This window comes from Clarias gariepinus, chromosome 20, assembly GCF_024256425.1.
Source record: "Clarias gariepinus isolate MV-2021 ecotype Netherlands chromosome 20, CGAR_prim_01v2, whole genome shotgun sequence".
Taxonomy (NCBI): domain Eukaryota; kingdom Metazoa; phylum Chordata; class Actinopteri; order Siluriformes; family Clariidae; genus Clarias; species Clarias gariepinus.
The window spans coordinates 4,921,141-4,935,713 of NC_071119.1; the positions used below are offsets into that span (position 1 = coordinate 4,921,141).

The window sequence follows — 14,573 nt, forward strand, 5'->3', positions numbered from 1 at the left end:
TTCCCTTCGCTTAGAATAAAGCTGAAACATCTCTAATCTATAAAAGACTAAAACTAAAACACTAAAGTACTGTCTGTCTGTGTGAGCACAAGCAAACTGCTGCACTAACTTCCACACAGACACTGAATTAAATGTTCTGCTGCAAGTAAAGGAAGTTACACATCAGAAAAAGGATATAACTGACTTCTTGTGGTCAAAATGTGAAGACACTTGAGCTTCACTTCTCACTTATACAGGACATTCTCTTATTAAAGTCTAGCAGTTATATACATACTAAAATATCATTGTGTTATAATGATATATACATTAGACTAATTTGTCATATTTATGTTCTGTATAATATCATCACTAAAAATCTATTAGACATTTCATCTGCTGCTTTAAAATGAATTTTTTTACAGCACTGTTGATTTTTTTTGTCACATTAATTAGTCGATGTGTTCCTGCACTAAATCCGGAATTATTTGTAGATTTACTTTTTTTTTGAATGATTTTATGCAGTTTTACTGTGGGGCTGTAAGAAAGAAGTGCCACTGGTCTATAATCAGCATTAACCTCTGCCCTCTTTCACAACTCAGTAAAATAGCTCACATCAGCGACATAGAACACACACACAGGATGTACATCACAGAGGGGGATACAGTCTCACACATGGGTATGCAAAAGGGGACAGAAAATTTATTTAATATGAGTTCATAATTATTATGTTGCTTTTTCCCCCGTAAACCTTTTGAAAAAAAGATTTTAAAAAAAAGCAAACCTGCTGATGATTCAGTTTAAATTAAAACCCATATTTTCTCTGGTTGAATCTCACATGACATTTACTGGCTGAATAGTGAAACTTTAAATCAACTAAAACATTAACTATGTAGAGAAAATGTAAGTAAAAAGAAAATTGTTTAAAATCCTGCCTTAAAAATAAGTTTAATCAGTAAGTCCTTATCATTATATAAACTGTAATAAACCGCACAATAATACATTCTCTGTACATGTTCTAAAATGAATCAAATAATTTATCTTTAAGTCATAAACCTTACAATAGTATATATTTTGTAATGTATTAGTTCTTGTTTCTGTAAATAGTTAATATTTAATGTTAGTAAGCGGAAGTGATGTCTGTGTTGATGACCTCACAAGGCCTTCCAAATTCAGGAATTTTGTTGAGGGAATTGCCGACATTCCTCCTTTGACAGAAATTTATAAAAGCCTAATGTCAGGCACGGAACTGAAGAAGGGTGAACCCAATAGCAGACTAATAGTGTTTCTTTCCTAATTGAAAAGCACAAGGGAGTTTTAACATGTAGAAGAGATAGGAGAAGGGGAGAATAAGGTGCTTGTGAGAGAACGGGATAAATGGGGAATCTCCTGTGACGCGAAAGGAGGCGGGTCGATGACGTAGAGGGATCCGGAAGTCGAATGTGAAGCGGGAGTCTCCTGTGATGCGTGGGTGGAGGATGAGAATTTGTGTGTGTAAATGCAGTGTTTGGTGTTTTAGGAGTTTGTGTCTGGCAGAAAGTGAATCCCCGCTCATGTTGATAAAACTCCTTTGTCCGATCTCCGCGAACACGGAAGTGCACGCAAGCACACACACAGCTTGAGAGGAATAGTGCAAGTCTAGGTCGGAGAGGCAGGCGAAATTGGTGACCAGTAATCCAGCCGCGAGAGAAGTTACATGATCCAAAACGTGATCCAAACTCGGAGTAGATAAACAGACGAGGTCATACACATAGACGAATCCAAAGCGAGCAAATCCGGAGGGCGAAGCACGAAAGCGAAATCCAAAACAGGCAAGGTCGAAAACACAAATCCAGGACACTAGGAAATAAGTAAGTGGGCTTGATCGTATGAGCTTAATCTGGGAGACATGGAATGAGGGGTTGATGCGGCGCATAGTGGACGGTAGAAGCAATCTGACTGTGCATGGGTTGATGATTTTGGAGACAATAAATGGGCCAATGAATCTGGGAGAGATCTTACGTGAGATAGTGTTAATAGGGATGTTCCGGGTGGCAAGAATTACTCTCTGACCAACACGATACCTTGGGGCGGTGGAGCGGCGGCAATCCGCCTGATGTTTGAAAAGAGCTATAGAATGCCAAATGCTAGTCCTTGCCCGTAGCCAGGTCCTCCTGCAACGGCGTATGAAAGCTTGGGCTGAGGGGACTGCTACCTCCTCCTCTTGTGACGGGAACAAGGGGGGCTGGTAGCCCAGACTGCACTAAAATGGTGAAAGGCCCGTGGAAGCTGTGGGTAGCGAGTTATGAGCGTATTCAGGGTGATACCCAGAGGAGAGGTTGGGGGATGCCCCGACGAGCTTGCAGAACGCCCTCCCAAACTGGGCAGAGAACTGGGGTCCACGGTCAGAGACAATATCTGAGGGGATGCCATGGAGACGAAAGACAGACATGCAGGATGAGAAGTTCCGCAGTTTCCTTGGCTGAGGGAAGTTTGGACAAGGGGACAAAGTGTGCAGCTTTGGAGAAGCGATCCACAATGGTTAAAATGCAGGTGTTGCCTTCTGAATTTGGGAGTCCTTTGACGAAGTCTAGAGCGATATGTGACCAGGGTCTGTGGGGCACTGGAAGTGGTCTAAGAAGACCTGCGGGTGGCTTATTGCTGGGCTTGTTCCGAGTGCAAACGTCGCATGCGTTGACAAACTGTCGAGTGTCCTCTCTGACCGAGGGCCACCAGAAGCGTTGCTGGACAAGGGCGAGGGTGCGAGACCCACCAGGATGACAGGCCAAAAGTGAACTATGGCCCCATTGCAGGACTGGAGGGCTGGGTTCCTGGTCCAACGCTTGCTTAACCACGGCTTCAATGTCAAGAGAGGTAGCCCCAATGAGACAGTGTGATGGCAGGATGGTAGATATTGGAACATTATCTGCAACCGAGTCAAACTGACGAGAAAGGGCATCGGGTTTAACGTTTTTAATACCTGGTCGGAAGAATAGGGAGAAGTTAAAACGAGAAAAAAAATAAAGACAATCTGGCCTGTCGAGCATTCAGGCGCTTGGCTGACCTGAGATACTCGAGGTTCTTGTGGTCCGTCCAAATGAGAAATGGGACTTCTGTCCCCTCGAGCCAGTGTCTCCATTCCTCAAGCGGCAGTTTTATGGCCAGTAGCTCCCAGTCACCGATACCTTAGTTCTTCTCTGGGGCGGAAAGCCGATGAGAGAAAAAGCTGCAGGGGTGCAATTTACCGTCTGTTGAGGTTCTTTGAGAGAGTTGGCGAACCCAAGAAAGCGCTGGAGGTCCTTTCGGGTGGATGGTCTTGGCCAGTCGGTCACTGCCTTTACCTTGGCTGGGTCCATCTGAATCCGAGACGGGGCTATAATAAAGCCCAAGAAGGAGATGGTGCGGCGATGAAATTCACACTTCTCTGCCTTTACAAATAATTGATTTTCCAGGAGTCTCTGGAGGACTTGGCAAACGTGCACTCGGTGTTCTTCCAAGGAACGTGAGAAAATCAGGATATCATCTAAATAAACAAACACGAAGATATTTAGGAAATCCCAGAGAACGTCGTTTACCAAGGATTGGAAAACCGCTGGGGCGTTAGCTAGACCGAAGGGCACTACCAGGTATTCGTAGTGTCCCGACGGGGTGTTAAATGCCGTCTTCCATTCGTCACCCTCTTTAATCCTGACCAGATGGTAAGCATTTCGCAGGTCGAGCTTTGTGAACACATTGGCTCCCTGCAGGAGGTCGAAGGCTGTAGACATCAATGGGAGAGGGTAGCGGTTCTTTATAGTGACCTCGTTTAGACCTCGATAGTCGACACTCCCATAGATATCCACCACCATTTCCATTCATTTAGAAGAATGCTGAAACATCTTTAATCTATATAAGACTCACTAAAACACTAAATTACTGTGTGTAAGCATGAGTAAACTGCTGCACGTCTTTCATACTGCACACTGAATGAACTGTGCTGCTGTCAGTAAAGGAACTTACACATCAGAGGAGGAGCATCAGTGGCTTCTTATGGTCAACGTGTGAAGACATTTGAGCTGCACTTCTCACTCATACATGACATTCTCTTGTTCAAAGTCCAGCAGTTACAGTATATACATACCAAAATAACATTGTTGTGTTATAATGATGTATATATTGTACTGCACCAATTTGTCATATTTGTGTTCCTAAAAATATCATTGCAAAAACTATTAGACATTTCACCTGCTGCTTTGAAGATGAATTTATTTACAGCACTATTGATTTCTGTCATATGAATTAATTTACATTAATTCCAGCAGTAGAGCTGGAATTATTTGTAGATTCACTTTATTCAGAGGCTGTTATGCAGCTTTACTGTGAGGCTGTAAGACAGAATGCCACTGGTGTAAGAGTATTAACTCTGGTGTATTAACCAATGCCTATTTCACACATCAGTATGTAAAAAAAATAGCTTACAACAGCAACATACAACATACACACAGAATGTACGTCACACATGGACATGCAGTCTCATGAAAGGTCATGCAAAAGAGGGGAGGACATTTATTTAATATTTACTTTTTAACTAAAAGATTTTTTTTTTACTGTTGTGTTGTTTTCTCTTATTAATAAAAAAAAGAGAAAAGAAAAAATCCTATTGGAGCAACAGTTTAAATTTAAACATAATTTTAAGTTTAAGAAAAATTGTGAAAATCACACTCACAGTATGTGTTAATCATCCTCCTACTCAAGAAGCAGTCCCCCTGTGCTGTTATAATAAGCTCTACTCTACTCTGGGTCTTTACACTAGATTTTAGCATGTGTCTGTGTGGAATTATGTTCCTTTAGCCACATGAGCATTAGGCAAGCTCAGGGGTGCATATAATTTTGGGCACATAGTGCATGTGTAGCATCGGTTTAAAGACAGACAAGTTGTTTTATTTTATATTATATTATATTAATACACATACTGTACATCAAAGTCATATAAATTGTGGAAATATATTCTTGGCATAACCAGTCTTTTTTAATCTTTTCTCTGGTAGAATCTCACATGGCATCCAGTGGCCAAATAGTAAACTACACATTAGCAAGTAAGCAGATTATCTTTCCTGGTATAAAGTTCTTTCCCTCTTTGAAACTTAATTACATCTAGTGGCCAAATAGTGAACTACATTTCTTCAGTCTTTAGCTGAATTAAATCATATTCTAGGGAAGTGTTAGTTTCAATTTGCTTCAATAAGTATTCAATATTTAATTTCAGTAGGTGATATCCGTGTTGATGATGTCACAGGATGTTTGTATGTTTAAATGTTATTGAGGGAAGTCCGTCATTCTCGGGATGGGATCACCCCTGAAGGGGCGCTGGGCGCCTGAAATCTTGGTATGTGTGTTTTGTGTAGTTTTGTGTTTTTGGACTCAGTTTCCCAGAAGGCACCTCGGTCAGGTGATAAGAGCGCTCACCTGAACCGAGGTGGCTCATTAGTTCCTTTATAAAAAGCTGTTTGTTCTGGCAAACTGGGTCGAGCATTTGTTTTGTAAAGTGGGCGTTTGTTGTGTTATGTTTTAGTTCGTTCTAGTTTAGTTGGCATATGTTTTGTGGAGCTGTTTAAGTTAAGTTTACATCTGTTTTGATTTAGTATGTGTTGGTAGTTTGTCTCTTTAGTTGTCTCTTTGTTAGTTTGAATCTTAGTCTGTTGTGTCTCCCCTGTGTAAGTACTGCTGTAGTCTGTTTAGTTCTTAGTCTGTTTTGCTACTAACATGTTTAGATACTAACCTGCATAGCTCTTAGTCTGTCTAGTTTGTTTAGATCTTGGTCTGTTTAGCTAGTAACCTGCTTAGTTCTTATTCTGTTTGATACCTAGTCTGCTGTGCACCTAGTCTGTTCGTCCATTAGACTTATGGTTACTAGTCTGTTTCGACTTGGCAGCTAGTGTGCGTAATAGCTAGTAGGCTTAGTCCCTGTTATGTTTAGTCCCTTGTGATTAGTCCCAAGTCTCTTTAGTTTGTTTAGTCTTCTTGTCTGTGTTGTATGTTTGTAACCTATGCATCTTTGCCCTTACTCCAAAAAGCCCACAGCAACACCACACGATCATGATGGTGGGGAGTAGGGAATAAAGCACACTTTAAAGTACACTGTGGAATGGAAGGCAACCTAAGTTATTTAATTTTATAGTTTGTGCGCTGGTAGGTCCTCCAAATACCCAAATACACACAAGCACTGAAAAAAAAACCCATTCTTAGTTCGATTTCATTGGACAAATCATATTTTTTTCTGCATTTAGAACACTTGAGAATGAGTAAAATCTTCACAAACCCGAAATTAAGTACAAATTTGGTCATTATGACACTAACAGTTCACTCAGATACTGAGGGACATTTAATGCTTTATGTCAAGAATAGTATTTAAAAACTAATGCGGAATTTCACAGGTAGGCAATGCAGTGTGGATAAGATAGGGGTGATGTGCTCATATCTTCTGGTTCTAGTGAGGACTCTCACTGCTGCATTCTGGACTAGCTGAAGCTTGTTTATGCACCTAGCTGAACAACCAGAAGGTAAGGTGTTACAATAGTCCAACCTAGAGATAATACTAGTTACACTTTCATCAAGTGCAACTCACTGTTGCACTTGATGAAACAGAAAGGCCATCTAAAGTTACAGTGTGATCAAAATTTTTGCTTCTAGCTGCATGTGGTTCTATGACTAGAACTTTTTATCAGGATTAATCTTATCAGGATTAAGCAGATGGAAGTTAACATCTAGTCCCTTATGTTGTGCACGCATTGCTTAATATTATCTGGTTTTGCTGGGACATATAATTGTTTCATCAGCATAACAATAAAAAATAATACCATGCTTATGAATTATGTTGTCAAGAGAAAGCATGTGAAGAGAAAAAAGCTAAATGCATTTTCTACACTATAACATGTTTTTGAAACACATTACATCAGTAATTATGAGGCAGATTTTATTCATGTGTTCAACATATTTGCACAAGGTTACAAAAAAGCACTACTATAGTTTAGTTGTGTTCAACAAAACCTCAGATTGTCTTACAAACACACAAACCAAGTGCTAAACATAATGCTAATGTCTGTCTAAACCAAGACAGACATTTGCATCAGAATAAACAGGTATAGTATTAGTTTAAACCTGGTGTGTTGATTCTAGCTGTTACACAGGGACTGAAAACAGGCCGAGAGCTACGGAGCCATTATACCACAAGCAAAGTACATGAGATTTAGCAACAACACATTAGACAATACATTCTATAGTTTAAACTATGCACTTAATTTTGAACTACCTAACAAAAGCCATTAAATTTACCCTATGCCGATGAAAATAAAATAACGATACAAACTAACGCATAAAAATGATGCAGCTTCGAGGCATAAATTTAAACTAGAAGTGGAGGACTGGGGAGCCAATCAGGAAACAGACAGCCTGCCTCCAGTTTCTGATGATGTGCCGAGTTTAGTCTCTGGTTGGCTGGAATAGTTGCAGACTGCAGGGTTCTAACGCTGCTGCAGTTCGAGCAAGTGGAGCTTTATGATAGTGCGTGCGCAGAAGAGAGAAAGTGCAAACACTCAACTATCTCAACAATTATTTTGAATGCGCAAAGTGATTTTCAGCATGCAAAAACGCGTTTAAGAGCGAGCGAGAGAGAGATTCATCATGCAAAAATGAGTCTAAAAGTGCGCGCACAAGAGAGAGTATTAATATATACCAAATATATAAAATATACACTAAATATAAGCATAAATACCTACATACGCATAAGTATATTAAAATTTTACTGAAAATATACTGAGACTACCGTACGGTGAAAAAAATTAAATAACAATTAAAATTTGTTTTTCTTTTACTTTCTGTGTTCCCTTCAACAGTGTTTACATTTTCACAGATATCCACCATCATCTCCACTCCCTGTAATAAAACACTGAATTACCTGTGTGTTGTGCTCCTGGTCGTGTCTTAGTATCAGCATCTTCCTCCTCTGTGTCAGAGTCGTGACCTTCAACATCGTCTGCAATCTTATAGATAACCTTCACCATCTCATCTTCGTCAGAAGAACACCAAGACATCTTTAATCTATAGTCTTAATAAAACATGAACTGACTGTGTCTCTGTGTGGACGTGACTGACAGACTGAGACGCTGTACTCTGTATAGGGAATTAAACGTGCTGCTGTCAGTAAGTTAGAGGAAGTTACTCATCAGAGGAGGAGCATCAGTGGCTTCTTGTGTTCAAAGTGATTTGCAAAACTGCAAACTCACTTATATTTCATGTTAAAGTAAGAGAGAGTACTAATATATAGTACAGCATGTATATAAATAAGTAATGTAATAACTGCACCATTGGTATACTAATGTTATACCAATGCATTATATTTTGTTCCATATAATGACTTTCCACAGTCTTTTTGCCTGATGCCATTTAAATAGTCAGTATACATGCCATTTATACATCAGTATGTAAAAAAAAAAAAAAAAAAAAAAAACTCATAAACTCGCCTTATGGGAAATTCTTCAGGACAGATCTGATTATGATTTTCATTGGTTTGGTCTTTTATTATTAGCATCAAGAGAGAGAGATGCAGGAAGCTGCAGAGGAAATTACTGTCTAAAATGACTATGTCCAAAATTATGTGGACACCTGACTATCATGATCATATGTATTTTATACCTTACTTAAACATTATTCTGTTTTTCCAGTCCATAGACTCACAAAGCACTAGGAAGTGCAGGCAAATGAGAATGATGTAGTTGTGAAAAAAAAATTTATTATAAGAGAGGAAGTGAAAGGACACTGATGTACTGGCCCCATGACCCCAAAGATCTTAACTAGGCTCCAGGCCTTCGGATAAGCGGTATATAGAATAAGTGAGTGAGCGTTTCATTTTAGATGTGATCAGTTGCCATTTAACATGCAGTGTGAGCGGCGTCCCGGCACCTGATTAATCACCTGAATGACCAACAAACTGGCTCCTCGATGATTGGATCAGTTCTTGGCTTGTCAGACATTTCGGTCATCTGTCTTTTGCAGTATGAATGGGTTTATGGTCTACTGTTCCACAATTTTGCGTGAACTCACCTTGTAGACACCACATTGCACAAGATCATTAAATCGCACACAGTGTCTACCATCTTTAAGTAACAGGAGGTCAGGTGTAGCTCATTGTAGCTCATTACTTTAGAGCAACCCTGTGCCTCCCATTAGGTGAGACAGATTTATTTATTTTTATTTATGTAGTTTAGCTACCTTGTGTGTGTATCCACCATTTTCTGTAGTGCTGTAGAGGTGCATGACCTTGCCAATGAACTGATTTTTAAACAATCAGATTTATCTCTGATTTGTCAGAAAGAGGCTAGAGAGATGTGAAGTTGCTCGCTTCTTCCACAGACGGTTGCTTGGAATATGTACAGTAAGTGTGGCGTGAGAGCATGTGAAGATGAGCCTCGTTGCTCATAGTGGTGCTTTACATTACTGTTTTTTATTAATGCCACGGTTTCAGAACCTATGAGACATACTGGTTTTAAACTTTCCACATGAAAAATAAACATACTTTGTTGTTTCCATTAATCTTTGTAGATCCAGTTTTTATAATCTTTCCTTTACTTTTTTTGGAGTAAGCCATGCTGTGTCATGATTTTGTTTCTGTTTCTTGATCATTTGAGCGGCTGTTGTTGCATTACTGTCCTTGCAGTGAACTTCTTCCACTTACGGATGATGGAGGCGACTGTGCTCATTGTGACCTTTACAGCAGCAGAAACTTTTCTGTAACCTTCCCCAGATTTGTGCCTCGACACAATCCTGTCTCTGAGATCTGCAGACAATTTCTTTGACTTCATGCTTAGTTTGTGCTTTGACATAAACTGTAAACTTGGGGACCTTACAGTGGCTTGCAAAAGTATTCGGCCCCCTTGAACTTTTCCACATTTTGTCACATTACAGCCACAAACATGAATCAATTTTATTGGGATTCCATGTGAAAGACCAATACAAAGTGGTGTACATGTGAGAAGTGAAACGAAAATTATACATGATTCCAAATTTTTTTTTTACAAATAAATAACTGAAAAGTGCACCTGTGGTAAATTCAGTTGATTGGACATTATTTGGAAAGGCACACACCTGTCTATATAATTAGGCTGCAGAAACATCTCGAGGATGATCAGGGGAAACAGGATGATCAGGGGACACAGGATGCGCCTGAGCTCAATTTTGAGCTTAATGGCAAAGGCTGTGAATACTTATGTACTGTACATGTGCTTTCTCAATTTTTTTATTTGTAATAAATTTGCAAAAATCTCAAGTAAACTTTTTTCATGTTGTCATTATGGGGTGTTGTGTGTAGAATTCTGAAAACAAATAATTGAATCCATTTTAGAATAAGGCTGTGACATAACAAAATATGGAAAAAGTGATGCTGTGAAAACTTTCCGGATGCACTGTACTCTGTGTATCGCATCATTTTGATGCAATTTGTAATGCAGGTTTAACTTCAGGCAAATATGCCAAAGTGTGAATAAATTCAGACATGCAGAAAATACTGTACATGTCTTGTGGCAAATATTCCCAATGAAAATACAGAACATTTATATCTATAAAATAATAATCTTTTTTTATTCATAATTAATACTATACACTGCAATATCTGTATAGATAACTATAGAGCCATGTGACTGATTATTGAGTTCACTCTGACAAAACAACAACATACTGTACATTGAGACAGAACTGTCATTAAAATATTTAATGGTAATAATATAATTTTAAACTCTATATATTTGATACAATTTAAATAGAAATGCCTTTCACTGTAAAATAATAAACTTTACTGCGAAAGATGTTTCTCACAGATCCAGTTTAGTTTCACAGAGCATTTCTTGTCATTACAGAAGTTCCCAGCTGCACCACTATAAAACTCAGCACAGTTCTCACCAGCACCTCCATTTGGTTCCTTATCAGCCCAGAACCTGAAACCCAGAGAATCAGAATCAGACTCAGATCAGTGTTCAGTTTCCTTCAATTCCACACATTTAACTGAATCCTCTCAGCCTCTGTTTACTGAGATGTACATTGGGACACGACATCAATATAAATATAATAAGGAATAATCTGTGTAGTTTTCCCAGAAGGACAACAGTTTTAACATTGTGGAGTGTACTGCATTTAAATAATAGACTTCTTTAAGAATCTCAGTTTCTTACGTATTGCTCCGTCCTGTAGTCAGTGGTGTACCGTCCACCCATTTCCACTCTCCCTCTGTCTCTCTGTCACTCAGACCAATCCAAGCCTGAATTCTGCCATTCACCTTTTGTTTAATGATGAACTCCTGTAAATATTAGCATAATGATAAAGGCTTTAGTCTCGCTCTCTTTTTCTTACACACACACACACACACACACACACACACACACACACACACACACACACACACACCTGTTCCTCTCTGCTGTTTATGATCACCAGGTCTGCTCCTCTCTTTATACAGTCCTCTCTGCTCTCAGTCCAGTTCTTCTCCTCATTAGACATGAAATAAAGACTGAAGCTGGAGATGAAACACTGCTTGTGTTCTTTGTCTGTGGAGATAACTTGAGAATTTACAGTGATAAAAACATAGGTTCGAATTTATTTTTCTGTTATGACTTTTTTTGTACTACAAAGGCCATAAAATAAGAAAGATATGTGCAATATGTGCATGGATCGACCTTTCATGGCTTCTTTTTTATTACGTAAAATAAGAAAGCATGCTCTTACCCTTTGGTTTTTTTAAAAGCAATATTATTATCCATGGTTTATAAAATATTGAGCTTTGACTATTGATCAGGATTGTAAAGTGTCACCAACATTAAATAGATGTTTTCATTTTAAGAGCTTGATGAAATTAAATGGAGGAACATAAGAGAGGATGTAAAATCTTGATGCCCCAATTTTACGGCGGCTCATGGATTTCCACTGAGGACATTTAACTGTTGGGCAGAAAATGTAATGTTAAATCTACTTACTCAAATCACAGAGTGTCCTCTCCTTCTGTAACTGGCATTTCTCTATAGTCAGGTTGTTGTAACTGGTCTGTAACTGGTCTCTCTCTATAGTCAGGTTGATGTAACTGGTCTGTAACTGGTCTCTCTCTTTAGTCAGGGTGTTGTAACTGGTCTGTAACTGGTCTCTCTCTTTAGTCAAGTTGTTGTAACTGGTCTGTAACTGGTCTCTCTCTTTAGTCAAGTTGTTGTAACTGGTCTGTAACTGGTTATTTTCAGTGATCAGAATGTTGAATTTGATCCACAGCAGTGTGACAGCAGCCATCAGGAGAACACACATCAGCACCGCACACACTGCAGTCAGTGTACAACACCTATTCCATGCAGTGGCTCCTCCTAAAGGTAAATGGACACAGAAACACATTTTGTCCCTACATATACAGTTTAGTTTCGACTTAAATATGATCGAAGCCTTTCAGCAGTGAGCCACACTGCACTTAACTTTTTCAAGGTTTTTTTTTTTTTCCTTGTCCATTCCAGAACGAGCTTTAATGTTTGTTTGGGGCCTTTTTCACCAAAACATATTGTACTTTGAGGTAAAGTGCATTTTTTTTAATTTTGCGTTCTGTAACAGAAGTCCTAAATGTAAAGCCCTGCCTATTAACTGCAAGACGAAGCAGTATGTATGTGCTCTCTCCTTCTCTCTTTCTCCCTCGTTTCCTTATACGGCCATGTTTAAATCAAATTTAATCAATTTTAAAAGCCTTAGTGCTATTATTTTCTATTTCTTCTTATGTTTTTTTTTTCTTTTATGTAAAGCACTTTGAATTACCATTGTGTATAAAATGTGCTATACAAATAAACTTGCCTTGCCCTGCTGTTTAAGATGTCATGTTTAGTTCTCAAGCACACCATGTGTACCCTCAATAAGACTGAAGCTCCACAGAAACCATTTTCTGCAGTCATTTTAAAATCGTCATCGTTAATGACACTCGCATGAGCGCATACCATTGGACCCACTGCTGTACAGTAAAAATAAAACAAATTAACTTGCACTTTAATTTTGAAAAGCATTGTGACAGAGCAGTGTCTCCATTAGAGGTTTTAAATACACTTTATTGTGAAACAATAAAGAAAAACCTGTTGTACATATTTTCATATATATATATATATATATATATATATATATATATATATATATATATACACACACACACCTTATTACATACATACAGACACATACATACAGATGTGGCCATTAAGACTGCGTGTGTTTTCCCGCAAGATGCCGCAATTTAGCGCGCGACGTGCCGCAACATTCGGGAATTTAAATAAATGTGTTGTGCTTCACTGAATATCCGCCAGATGGCGCATGGAAGGACTTTATCTAAAAGCTGGACCAAGTACTGTGCAACGAAGAATTGTGTATAATTACTTAGTCTAAAACAATATTGTTCCCAATGCTGAAGAAAACATGAATTTTATTGTGCTTTACAACAGATCTTTCATGATGAATGTGTGTATATGTGCTTCATATTTTTTTCATAATGATGAAATGAGATGCCCAAGTTCGTGCTTTAAAATTCTTAATAAGTTTCTTATATATTTTTTGTAATGTTTTAACAGAGACAAAACAGTGAAAGACATGGCAATGTCCTGGTTTAAATGGTATTGAAATTAACTTAATTTCCTGATAGTAGGCTATCTGATAGTCTTAACTATGCGAATGTCCTGATTCGTGAATATGCCAACATATCTTATTTAAAACGTAAAAAATGTGTCGACATCATCAGAAAACATGAATAAACTATATATATTATATTATTAAGTAAATATTATTTTATGACCATGAGCTTCTTCTGGCTTTTTATAATAATCATCATATTTGCTGTTTGTGTCCAGCATTTAATAATTATTTCATCCATTATTTAACCACGGCTGGAAATAATAGCTGGAATGTGATGTGATTGTGAATTCATGACTGAAATAAAGCAGTTTGTCTTTTGTAAAGTACTTTCACTTTACAAAAGACAGCGTTTTTATCAAAAGGTTGATAAACGTGTGTTGTACAGTATATACAACGCGACAGCGCGCTCAGTTACTCACGTCTCACCTTTCATGTAGGTCTGCTCAAACTTATTAATTCGTTTTAAACCCCTTAAAAATATGTGTGTATACAGCTCAAAACCTCCATCAGTTATTAAAGATAGCATCTATTTAGAAAAAATGCCCCAGTGATTTCGGAGCTTCAGGAAATCTCCCGGCGCTCTGCGCATAACACCGGGCCAACTCATGTCTGAAAGAATTTATAAACGATTTCTAAACGTGGGCTATTGTTTTTTACTTATAATATTTGTTGATTTAATTTAAATGAGGTTTGGGCTCAGGACTTCGATTCGGCATCATGATTCTCCTCTTTAATTTACTCCATAGTTTTAATCAGCGCTCAGTCACATGCATGGAGTTTTCCAGAGCGCACCGGCAGAAGTAGACTAATGATTATGGATGCGTTGGGAAAACAGCAAGCAGACTGACTCTGACCATTTTTAAAAACGTTTGCGTTCATTTTCTGACGCGCTCAAGTTCACCAAAAACAATACAGAACAGCGCAGCTTATTTGCTTTCAAACATTTAAAAAATCACAAC

General features: G+C 38.4%; 1 protein-coding gene across 1 annotated transcript; it reads right to left on the reverse strand.

Moving 5' to 3' along the window:
- Positions 1-10,777: 10,777 nt before the first annotated feature.
- LOC128508225 (C-type lectin domain family 4 member M-like) lies at positions 10,778-11,547 on the reverse strand. The gene is made up of 3 exons (XM_053479450.1): positions 11,386-11,547; positions 11,154-11,278; positions 10,778-10,919 (listed from the first exon to the last, which is right to left on the reverse strand). The coding sequence occupies exons 1-3, from the start codon at positions 11,476-11,478 to the stop codon at positions 10,778-10,780; spliced, it is 360 nt and encodes a 119-aa protein (XP_053335425.1). The 5' UTR covers positions 11,479-11,547.
- Between the last annotated feature and the right edge of the window lie 3,026 nt (positions 11,548-14,573).